This window comes from Ceratotherium simum, chromosome 5 (genome assembly GCF_057802395.1).
Source record: "Ceratotherium simum simum isolate JZ-2026a chromosome 5, ASM5780239v1, whole genome shotgun sequence".
Classification (NCBI taxonomy): Eukaryota; Metazoa; Chordata; class Mammalia; order Perissodactyla; family Rhinocerotidae; genus Ceratotherium; species Ceratotherium simum.
The window spans coordinates 25790479-25803032 of record NC_141904.1 but is presented as its reverse complement, the minus strand read 5'-3'; the positions used below and the strand labels follow the sequence as shown (position 1 = coordinate 25803032).

The 12554-nt window shown below is 37.6% G+C and overlaps 1 protein-coding gene across 1 annotated transcript in view; it reads left to right on the top strand.

Annotated features, from left to right (window-relative positions):
- Positions 1–12554, top strand: part of EFHB (EF-hand domain family member B) — a 48013-nt gene that overhangs the window by 15320 nt on the left and 20139 nt on the right. The window contains exons 2-6 of the mRNA XM_004419412.3: positions 1600–1662; positions 2120–2263; positions 2998–3178; positions 5191–5301; positions 8920–9049. Coding sequence (XP_004419469.1) covers positions 1600–1662; positions 2120–2263; positions 2998–3178; positions 5191–5301; positions 8920–9049 — 629 coding nt within the window. The remainder of the gene's footprint in view (positions 1–1599; positions 1663–2119; positions 2264–2997; positions 3179–5190; positions 5302–8919; positions 9050–12554) is intronic.

The window sequence follows — 12554 nt, the reverse complement described above, 5'->3', positions numbered from 1 at the left end:
TTGGAAGGGAAGCAGATGAGGGACAAGTAAAATTATCTGTCAGGCCACGGACTGATTGATCCATCAATCAATCCATCCATCCTTCTCTCTCTAACCACCTATCACCCAGAGAGTAGCTGCCTTGGTATCTCCATGTTCTTCAGCCTTATGGGGTCATCTTTCTATTGAATATTTAAAAGAATGGCTCGAGCTCCTCTAACACGCATAGCAAGAAAGACTTTATGTTCCCTGATATCTCTGAGATTTCTCACAATTTCCAGCTGAATTACAAATCACTTGTATCTCTCCTCCCTTTTCTCCACCCTGCTTCAGCCCAGGTTAGAACACAGCCTTTTCTTTTTTTACGCAAGGTTCTCCACACATAATGTAGTTATGTGAGTAGAATTTACTCAAGATTTGGCCTGAAGGCTGGGCCGCTTCTTGCTGGCCAGTTTCTCATCTTGGGCCCCCTGGCCTCTCACCTCCTTGCTGGGTCTTGCCCTCCTTTCACTTTCTTCTCAATCTATCTATCATGTCCTTTAATCCTTCCTTCCTTAGTCTATCCCATCAATAGTTCATATTATCTCCCATTTTTTAGCACAGCAATTAAATTCTCTGTCTGGCCGTGTCTGTGGGCTTCCTTTTTCATATACAGAGATGCCTCAAGATACTCTCTTAAACCTTGATAGTTCTCCCCCTAAGAGGAATTCTGTACTCAACATTTAACATAATAAACACCTTTCACCTACCCATCTGTATCCATCTGTCTATATTTTCATCCAGCCATCCCTCCATTTATCTAAATGTATCCATCCCCCTGCCAGCATCTATACATTCATCCATCTATACATTCATCCATCCACCCAACTCTCAATCTCTCTGCTTTTCTCTGTCCTCACTGATTCCCCCCAGGCCCCTCCAGAGGCCCAGAACACTCTTTATGGGAAGTTTCTTTCCCTCAGCTTTTTCAAAGAGAAACTTGTGCTTTGCAGAAATAACTATCAGCTGTCTTGAAACGATAAGGGGGAACTAGATAAGAGGTGCATTGTTGGGAATGAACAGTTATAATCTTTGCCTTGGGCACAGACAGGGCAGATAAGACCCAAGTTAGAATTAAGTGACCAAAGCCAAGTGAGATTCGGGCCCTTCACTGAAGACATTTGGCAAGAAGTGACATGTTTGCAAATGCTGAAAGTTAGGGTGTTAGTGGGAATACACGCACACGCAGACACTCTCACACACACTCAGAAACACCTAACACTTTTATCTTGAGTTAAGCTTGAATGCAGCCATACTCCCACGATTCACCTGTGAATGATGACAAGATTATATCTGAAAGTTGAATCCCTCAGCATGTCACAAAGCTCCTGTAATTGGCTGGATTGCTGACAATCCTAGTGCTGTATAAAGGTATACTTATATGTATTTGGCATTTAGTGTTTATATCAGGATTGCTTTTGATCTGCTATTTGTTCTTACTTTTTTTCTTAATTGTGTTAAGTAGTTGAAAGTAACTTTGTAGCATTAGAAGCATAGGCCAAATTTGAAGTAAATTCTATTCTTCACAATAATCCCCCTTTACCCTGACAATGACCAACTATTGCGTTTTTTTTTCCTTAGGCAGGGAAAGTTATTCCAATTGGATACAGAGTTGCAGACTGCTTGACTGAAAAACTTCCCACGGTGAGCATTTTCAATATGTATTTGTATGAACATAAAATAGACAACCCTCAATATTCCTTATGAAAGTTGTATAAATTGAATGTGGTCAGTTGGATTCTTTACTGTATTTTGAGGCCTTCTATTGAGTTTGTCCAAAGAAGTAAAAATTCCAGGCTTACAATTTCCAGCTCTCCAAAACTACCGGAGATTCCATTTATTTCAACAGGAAATGGTCATTTATGGTATGCCTTCTAACCTGGATACTTCCTGATTGTTTTCTAAATATAACTTTTAAAATATGTTGTTTATTTCCAGAAAAAAATACATTTTAGGCAGTTTCATTATTCAGAGCTGTAGTTTCTCATGTACTTACTACACTCATGCAATGAAGGCTGTTCATTGATTGGTATATATCAGTCCTGCTAATATTTAGAAAACTACACTTAATAATTCTATTTTCTTGTCTCACTGTTTGTAGTTAATTACTCCACCTGAGGCAAAAAAATTTTTCAACTTCAGATATCCACCTGCTGGAGCCGAAAGGGTATTTTATGGCAGAGCAAATGATCCCAAAATTGCACCTTCTTTGACACATGGAATAAGATCTAAAATTTCAATACCGGTAACTTCTTTTCTTTTTTTTCCTTGTACATTATTAATTTACTGAGGTGAAAATGCACAAATGAGGTATTAGTGAAATCATTAGTTCCAATCTCCTTCTCACTCTTAATCTCGAGCAGTGAAAAAAAAAAACAAAAAGCAACAGTCAAGAGAGTGTAGAGAAATTAATGGTTTGAGCCACAAACTATATATTCTCCCCTCAGACAAAAAAAAGCCGAATTGCACTCTACTTGCTCGCAGTGAAGACAAATGCGATCCGGCTTTGTTAGGTACAAAGAGGACAAAGACTGGGTGATATTGTCTAGAGGCACCACAGAGAGCTTTTATATACCTTGAGTGGAGGTGGGGCCTGACCGTTATCTGCATTGATGGAATGGCCAGTTTAGATTCTTAAGGCCTTATCTACATATCTGGAGAGAACTTGTGGAAATCACATGGTTCTTGTGCTTGACATTCCCACTTCTCTGGAATATTTGAATTGAGTAACTGGGGAGCTCCCCTCATAAACCTTTTAGCCACATTGAAACCTTTTAACCTTGTTGAAAATTCATGTTTAGGCATGTTTAAGCTTCATAGCCCCAATTCTGACAGTTCATTTGAAGGTGCGCAAAGGCAATGATAATGAAATGTTTTTCCACAATCATATTCTCTTCTCCCCAGCTATTGATTAGAATTTTAGTTTTCAGATTTTTACTTTTTTTGTTGTTACATCTGTGCTTTGTGTGATTTCTTTAGGCAAAAGTATTGATAAACCCACAGCCTATTACAACGTTTCAACAGAAAATTAAAGATAAAAAGGAATCAGTATATTTTAGCAATCAACGGGCACCATTAGGAAAATCTCATGATCAAACGCCAGGATTACCCAAAGGCTTGGATGTACTCAATACCACATTTGGGACAGCAGTCATCAAAGGTAGTAAAAAAAATAAGGGGTGGAGAGTGGGTGGGGAGGTAAGTTTTCTTAGAAAATGGGGCTAAATATCCCATTAGTATGGTGTTTAGTGGTGGTGTAAATGATGCTTCAAGAGTGAAAGATGGGATCATAGCAAGAAAGTTACTCTCAGACCCAGAATTCTTAGATTTTATGTGTGTCAAGGCAGTAAAAATTCAGGTTTCGGAGTGGAGATCAGTGAGCATGGAAGAGATGGTATAAAGACAGGAAGGAGACTTGGGAAAGTTGACGTTAGGGCCAGCTGTGAAGGCTGCAGTCCTTTCTCCCTGGAAGTCCATTTGTGTGTTTTATTTCCACCAATGCCTCTGATGTGTTCATAACTCTTACGTCTTTACGAAACTCTGTTTCATAAAATAGACTATGGAGCAAATAAGTTTGGTAAATGCTGTGCACTGCACTCCCTTCATGCGCATCCGCGAAGTCTACTCGCGTATTAACCAAACACAGGCGGTGTGTAGAGCACACTTTCCTTCTCATTTTGAGAGGGAGTGGAGCACATCTTTCAACAAACAACAGCTTATAATGGAATTGGTCACAGGCCATTATTTCTTCTGCAGCCCCAGCCTCCTGCCACGTTGTTGGGGGTTTTTCTTTATACCTTTCTCACATTTATCTCTTACTGCCCTTTTCAGGTCTCTTACCTCCTTTCCCCAGGGGTCTTAACACAGGAGACCTCAAATTCCATCTCTCTTTATCCTGCAGAGAAATTCGGTTCTCTCTTTGTCCCTGTGCATCCATTAAGGCTCTGCTCTGGGAACTTTATCTTTTTTTTACCAGAAGGCCCATTAGATTATTTTCCTTAACATAGTAACATCCACTCTGGAGATAAATTATGCCTCTCTTGGAATGCAAAATCTGCAGTTGTACTTTATTGTATCAGATCTAAAGTTAAAATTTGTTAAAATTTGAAACATGAAAAAATGTGTTTTAGAACAGATAAAATATCTTTTCTTTCTTTTTAATAAGTTTAAAAAATTGTATTTATGTAGACATGGCATTATAGTATTATAGTAATTATATCATAACTGCTATCTGGGATTAGTCTATTTAATATGGAAAGTACTAAGTGTACCTCATTTAAATATATAATAGAAAGAATGTTCCAAAACATGTATATGTGTATTAATAGGTGTAATGCTTCATATATCAAAAGAAGTGCTGCTTTATAGGATTATTTTGAGTAGGACCACCTTCTGGTATTCTTAACTGTTTGTTTACAGATCCCAGTTCTTGGCAGAAAGTCCAAAAGGAAGAAAACATCTTAATCTATGTTGTTAGGTTGACAGGAAAGAGTGAAATTGTAAATGGAATTATATTTAAAAATTATTAAATAAAACAATAAAAACTAAATAATTCACTGTATACAAAACTGGGGACCACCAGTCATGGGAAAACAGCTGTTAAACAAACATCTTAAAGCTCTAGATTTGGGACCAGTAGGAAGAATTTCTCCCTGATTCCAGTGATTTCCCTGCACTTTGGCCACTTTGAAGATGGATATTCAGATCAAAACAGACTCAGGATGTGTGCTTCGGTCTACAGCTGTGAAAATTTGCACTAAGGCACCACAAGGCATTAGGTTTCTGAAACTGATTTGTAATTCAAATTTGCTTAGATCATCTTGGGAAGTCTGGAGCAAGCTGATATCAAAATTGTCCTGAGATTCTCAGAATCAGGAATTTAACCAGGCTTGGACTATGGCTCAGAACAACCTAAATGGTTAACCAATACAGAGTTCTGATATTCTTCAGAATTCTTGGAGTGAGCCAGGTCAAGTGGGGGTCCCTAGGACAGTGACACCTAGGCTATATCCTGTCTTTCTTGATAAATCTTCATTTATGTTGGCTTTCTGTTCTCCCAGGATGCCTGTGTAGCCTATGTAATCAGCATTTGTCATTTGTTCTAGTCAATTTAAATATGTTATAAATAGATGAATAATACCTTAAAACTGATTTCATTAATTCTTCCTGCAGAATTATCTGCTAGAGATGTGGTGAATCCACCAAAATCCTATGAAGAAGTGTTTAAAGAAGGAAAGGAAGGACATGATCTGTATGTTGTTTCTCACAATGATTATTATGTGGGTAGGTGTCCTCTGGTATAAAATAGGCATGAGGATGTAGGACTCTCAGATTTGTGAAGAGGAATAAAGGAGATAATGTGCATATAGTTAAATACCTGGCATATAATAGATGATCAATAAATAATAACTTATTATTCATAAGGTCATATACCCTGATAGCTGGGAACACATACACTTATGCATTTTGTTTGTTTGTTTGTTTGTGTGTGTCTGTGTGTGTGTGAGGAAGATCAGCCCTGAGCTAACATCCGTGCTAATCCTCCTCTTTTTGCTGAGGAAGACTGGCTCTGAGCTAACATCTATTGCCAATCCTCCTCCTTTTTTTTTCCCCAAAACCCCAGTAGATAGTTGTATGTCACAGTTGCACATCCTTCTAGTTGCTGTATGTGGGACGCGGCCTCAGCATGGCTAGAGAAGCGGTGCGTCGGTGCGCGCCCAGGATCCGAACCTGGGCCACCAGTAGCGGAGCATGCGCACTTAACCACTAAGCCACGGGGCCGGCCCTGCATTTTGTACATAAAATGTAGAAATATATGTATCGTTAAAATGAAAAAACAGCTAAGAAATATTAAGTGTTAGTCTTATCTCATTTTAGTAGTTTTAGGCTTAAAAATACTATTCTTATTCAAATGTCAGTATTATTCTAAGTGCTTAGCTTTATATGAGGAATATTGGGTAACGGTCAAGTGCACAAATTTTTGAGACAGATAGATCAGGTTCAAATCCTAGCTCATCCATTTACTAATGTTTAGACATTGGATATTTTACTTATCCTATCATCATCTATTCTAATCTCTTAAATGGAGATAATAATATTGTGAGGATTAACTGAGTGCCTGCAAAATGCTTAGCATAGTGCCTGGTTCATAGTAAGGGCTCAATAACTATTATTATTATTATTATTATTATTATTGTTAAGTGATCTTGTATAATAGTAGCCTATTACTAGAATTACACTATAGCACAACTAAAAGGCATTAGATGTTTATAGTGCTGTAAAATACAACTTAATTGTTGACATGTTGATGCTAAGTAGAGTCTTAATATAATAAAGGATTGAGAATTAGACTCTAATACATGTCCTGAGAAAGCCGATGGATTGCATGATTTATGACCTCAATCTTCATTAGCTAGAAGCAAGACTGGTCCTTTACTGCAGTGCAAGGCCCCTCTCTCCCTCGCTTCCTCTTTGTTTCTTTACTTTTTCTCTTCCACCACCCTCTTGCACCATACTCCCTCTCTATCCTCTTCCTCCTAAATTTCTTCTCATAGCTGGGGCTTGTCTCCTATGCCCATTGCTCCACTGTCTGGAATCTGCCATTCTCTTCTTTCATGGCCAGTCTCTGCTGGTTCCCTATACTCTCTAACATGATCCCAGTCCTGAGATTGTCTCTGCCCTCCCGTTCAGGTTGTCAGGTTGCCACTGCTTCTACCCACTCGGTCACAGGTCACCACGTTCCTTCTCACAACCTTGACTTCTCTCCATATCTCTACCATCTTGTCTTCCTTGGCTTGCTCCCTCCCTTTCTTCCTTTCCTCTTTCTGGTCCTCCCTTCCTTTACTCCTCCTCTCCCTCCCTCTCTTGGGAAAATATTTTATTCATTTTTTGAAAAAGTTTAGCATCTGTTACACAATCTAATCCAATGTCTTTTAATTGTTTTAGAAAGGAACTATAGCAATGAACACATATATAGACAACCTATAATGAGATATCTTACATGCATTTAGCAGTTGGAGGAAAATGAGTGTAGATTTTTTTTACATTTACAAGAGCTCCAATGGACTATAAAATGACTGAAATTACCAGCATTTGCTGATTTTTACAGAAGTTTCATTGGCTTCTTGAAAAGTCATAGAATCCAGTCTTTTTAATATTGTCATTTTTTTCTCATAATGCAAGTAGCTTTATTTTTTATTATAAAAATACATAATAATTGTAGAGAATGTAAATATCAGGAAAAGAGATGAAAAAGTAAAGGTAATCTTTTGAAATCCCATTAGCTGGGGCCGGCCCCGTGGCTTAGTGGTTGGGTGCTCGCGCTCCGCTGCTGGCGGCCCGGGTTCGGATCCCCGGCGCGCACCGACGCACAGCTTCTCCAGCCATGCTGAGGCCGTGTCCCACATACAGCAACTAGAAGGATGTGCAGCTATGACATACAACTATCTGCTGGGGCTTTGGGGGAAAAAAATCAATAAATAAAATTAAAAAAAAAAAAAAGAAATCCCATTAGCCAGAGTTAACTACAGTTGATATATTCAACATCTTTCTAACCTCCGTCCACTGAGCCATCTATCTTTAGTTAAATGGGATAATACTCTCCGTCCTTTTGGGGAACCTGCTATATACGTTTTAAATATTTACTTAAAATAATATGCAAGGACACCATTAAAAAACAATAAATATATATCTGCAACATCTTTTAAGTATACTCAATTTTAATCATTACTAAAGTAATAGATATTTCTTTCATAAAATGCAGTTACATAGAAATATATAAAATACAAAGAAAATCTCCCACAATTCCCAATCTTTCACAGATGATACTTTCATAGATGTTTTTCTTTGCACATTCATATATGAGTATATGTGTGTGTTTTGTTTCCTACTCTATATACTTTTTTTTATTTGCTTTTCTCCCCCATTTTATGAAATATCTTGGTTGTATTTCATGTCAGCATCTATATTGTATTTTTCAGTATTATGAAAATATATTGTTTATATATCTTTGTGACTGTGATATATTTCCTTAGGATTTATTCCTAGATTTCTGAGCATTTGAAATATTCACTCTTATTCACTTGAATAGCTGCCCCAATTTGCCCTCACACCCACAAGTGTACGAGAATTTCCATTTCCCTACATCCTCCCCAATAGTGAGCTTTGCCAATCTTCTTTATTTTTACTTAACTGAGAGACAAATTATGATTTCACATTATTGTTTATATTTACATTATTTGGGTTACTAGTGAGGCTGAAAATCTTTTCTCCATCATTTCTTAAGCTTTTAGCTGATCTGTGGTTTCAGTCTTACTTTCTTACCTAGAAATAGAATACTAACACCACTTCATGACTTGAAAAAGGTACAGTATTAGATTTTAAATATAAAGACCTCCCTGTTGGATTCTCAGCCCTCAATCACCCTTTGAATGTTTCTAATATGAGCTAAGTGATTATAATGAAATGTGAGAGTTGCAATGTTCTGCTGATATCACTAAATCTCAGTGAGAACAAGTACAAAACACCAACCTCTCAAATCCGGGCACAGTGGAAAAGACTGCTGGGGTCCCAAAGCATTGTAGTACCTCCCCTGAGCTTCCGGAATTCTGTAACATTAATGGGGCCTACACTTTTCATCATTTATATCTGTCTTTTCTCCTACATCATTTCCCTACTTACTTTCCAAGTATTAATGCAGGGAGCTCCTGTCCTACCAGTCTCCCAGCTCAGGTGGAGAATGCTTCTGTCATCTGCAGCCAAATCTGTGCCATGCCTCGCACTGTTGCAGTTTCATTCTTTTTCCCACTCTCATTTTCATTTTCAATGAGAACATAATGTGCTTCTTGCAAGATAAGTTTATTTGTGTTGCTTAAGTCAGAAGCTTTCTTTTTTCTCCCACAGGAGAAGCAAAGAACCGAAAGTATAACCCTTCAAGTTTTCATAGGTTTAACTTGTATGGGGTTCCAACACCACATTTTAATGATGGACGAACCATGGCAAAAACTTTATATTGGCTCCATGAACTACAAATGTAAGTTTGATTATATTGTGTCCTGGAACAAGTGTTAAATGTATGGCATATGGACTTAAAGAAAAGTTTATTTATTAAATTTATTTATTTTATTTATTTATTTAAATTATTTATTTTTATTTTATTTTTCCCCCGAAGCCCCAGTAGATAGTTGTAGGTCATAGCTGCACATCCTTCTAGTTGCTGTATGTGGGACGCGGCCTTAGCATGGCCGGAGAAGCGGTGCGTCGGTGTGCGCCTGGGATCCAAACCCGGGCCGCCAGCAGCGGAGCGCGTGCACTTAACCACTAAGCCACAGGGCCGGCACTAAATTTATTTTTTGAAGAGATAATGCATTGGCATGGTTCAAACATATAATTAATAGAAAAACCTATATAGTGATATGTCTTCCAAACTGTCTAGTTCCCCCAGAGATAACCACGATACTGTTTTGTGTGTGTATCATTGTAAAGTTACTTCATGTCTTTATGAGCAGATCTGAAAACATATATGCATGTTTTTAATCTATGGGATCAACTCTATTTATGTTTCTTAAAGACAATGGGCTTTCAAATCTCTATGAAGACATTCTTGTCATGTATAATTAACCTATCATTTATCATTCAGCTTTGTTTAATAGTTATTTGGGCACCTGAGCATCTTGATTTAACTCTTGCAAACTGTGACCTTTTTACACTTTCATTCTATAGATGACAAATTGCCTAGAAAATTAAAATGTTTCTTTAATTTTTCATTTCTATAGTGTTATAACAATAGCGTTACTAATATATATCAAAGCAACACTTAAAACGCTGGGAAATTACTTGTAAATATCCATATTTCCTACTATACTTATAAAAAATCCACTAGTGTAGTGGATTGACTGGTGGCCACCCAAAAGATATGTCCATGTTCTAATTCCCAGAACTTATTAATGTTACCTTATGTGGGAAAGTGGTCTTTGAAAATGTAGTTAAGTTAAGGATCTTGAGATGAAGAGATCATTCTGGATTATCTGGGTGGGCCCTAAATCCAATGACAAGTGTCCTTAAAAGGGAAAGGCAGAGGAAGATTTGAGACCAAAGAGGAGAAGACAGCAGAGGAGAAGGTGATATGAAGGTGGAGGAGATTGGAGTGATGTGGTCTCAAGCCAAGGAAGGGCAAAGAATGCCTCTAGATGTTGGAAGAAGCAATGAATAGATTCTCCCTTAGAGCCTTTGGAAGGAATGCAGCTTTGCCGATACCTTGATTTCAGACTCCTAACCTCCAGAACTGAGACAATACATTTCTGTTGTTTTAAGCCACCAGTTTGTGGTAGTTTGTTACACCAACCACAGGAAACTAATATACTGGGCCTGCATTTCTTTTTCTTTCTCTTTTTTTTTTAGGAAGATCAGCCCTGAGCTAACATCCGTGCTAATCCTCCTCTTTTTGCTGAGGAAGACTGGCTCTGAGCTAACGTCTATTGCCAATCCTCCTCCTTTTTTTTTCCCCCAAAGCCCCAGTAGATAGTTGTATGTCATAGTTGCACATCCTTCTAGTTGCTGTATGTGGGATGTGGTCTCAGCATGGCCAGAGAAGTGTGTCGGTGCACGCCTGGGATCCGAACCCTGGCCGCCAGTAGCAGAGTGCGCGCACTTAACCGCTAAGCCACAGGGCCGGCCCTGGGCCTGCATTTCTGCACATCAGTGGTGGGAGTGGATTTATTTTGCCCTCTGCCCTCTTTAAAGGAGACACTGGCCCAAGTTTCCATAGGCCCCAGTGTGCACACAAAGTTTGTATTCCCACAGGCACCCAACCTGCCTCGCTCGATTGCCTGTCTGGTGCCTTGATAACAGCTCTCAGTTGTAGAGGCAAAGTGCTAAGTGCTTTATATATTATTAATTTAATCCTACCAACAACTCCATGAGGTAGGTATACGATAATTTTTATCCTTTCCATTTACAGATGAAGAAATTGAGGGACAGAGAAGTTGAATCATTTGCCTAAGATCATGCAGCTAAGGAGTGCTGAGAGTAGGGGTGAAACCCAGGCAGTGTGGCTCCACAGGCTGCCCTTAACCACCATACCAGGTGTATAGGCACTTGATTCTCTGATCACAGGCCTGAAATACTGATTTCCATTCCTCTTCCACTCCTTTTTCATGAGTTTTTGATACTTGAATTATTCAAAACGATAATGGTAAAACACAAACACAAAGGAAATTCTTACAGTATTATAGTAAACCCATATGAGAGTTTTCTTTAAGATATAGAAGAGCTCATACAACAAATATTCATTAATTTATCATTAAGGTGTTACATAAAGGGAAACATGAACAAATGATTGAAATATTTAAGAATTATAGATATTTATAATTAAATATAGAAATTGCTACTTACAGGAAGATGACAAATATGGCTTATCCACTTTTGAAAGCTTAAAAATATGAACGTGCTATCAATTTATAAAAGATATGAAATAAACACATTAACAACAATCTGGTACTTAAGAACATCCCAAGAGCAGAGCCTTTGGGTCATTAATAAGGACATATTTACCAGTGATTTGGGATAGTCATAGAAAAATACACTCGGTACACCTAAAACTAATACAATGCTACATGTCAATTATATCTCAATTAAAAAAATACATTGAATTTATAAAAGCAGGCAATAGGCAGGGTTCATTTTCCTCCAACTTGTCTCTATCCCCAAGGAAACATCCTTCATGAAACAATGTTTTATTTGATAGTACTTTTTGTATTTTGAAGCTTAATTGGAAAATTATTGCTAAAACAATAGAGAGATTCTTTATTCCTTTGGTTTGTCAGATTTTAAAAAGAATTCACTACTTCATTCTTGTGTAATTTCTGTTATAAACTTGGAGTTAAGCATGTTTGTTTACATTTTAAGGCATCTCAATGTTATATGCACTATTTTAATGTAAATTTGTTTTACTCTTAGCTTTTAAGGGGTATATTTCCTCTGTAAAAACTACCTTTATCTATATTCTGTTTATAACCTTTGGTTTGAAGAATCAGTTAGAACCATGTGCACGTGTGTGTGTGTGTGTCTAAATAAAAAAATACAGTGGTACACAAAGGACTTTATTCTGAGTTGGTTAGTGAATGCTGTGAGGCTGTGTAATGATTTTACAGTTATCTATAGTCTGACACACATGGCTACTCATAGATACTTCCTACTTCTCCCAGAAACATAATCCAGGCACTTTTTGACTGAAAAGAGTAGGCCCCATGACTTAAAATCCTTACCCTTGTAATCCCTGTATATTCCTAATTATGCCCCTTGGAGCTGGTTTTCAGATTGTCAACTTTATTTGTTCAAATTATGTCCCTTAAACTGCCATTGATTTATTCTGACTTTACCCATATTGTTCTTTTTTTTTTTTTCCTTTTTGAGCTAATGGGAAGTAAATGAAGAAATAAGAGATGAATGACTTTATATTTCATCTTTTGTTTCTCCACAGAGTGTCACTCTTCTCCAGAAATTTACTCAGCTCGATATTTCTATAGTACAGGAAGTAG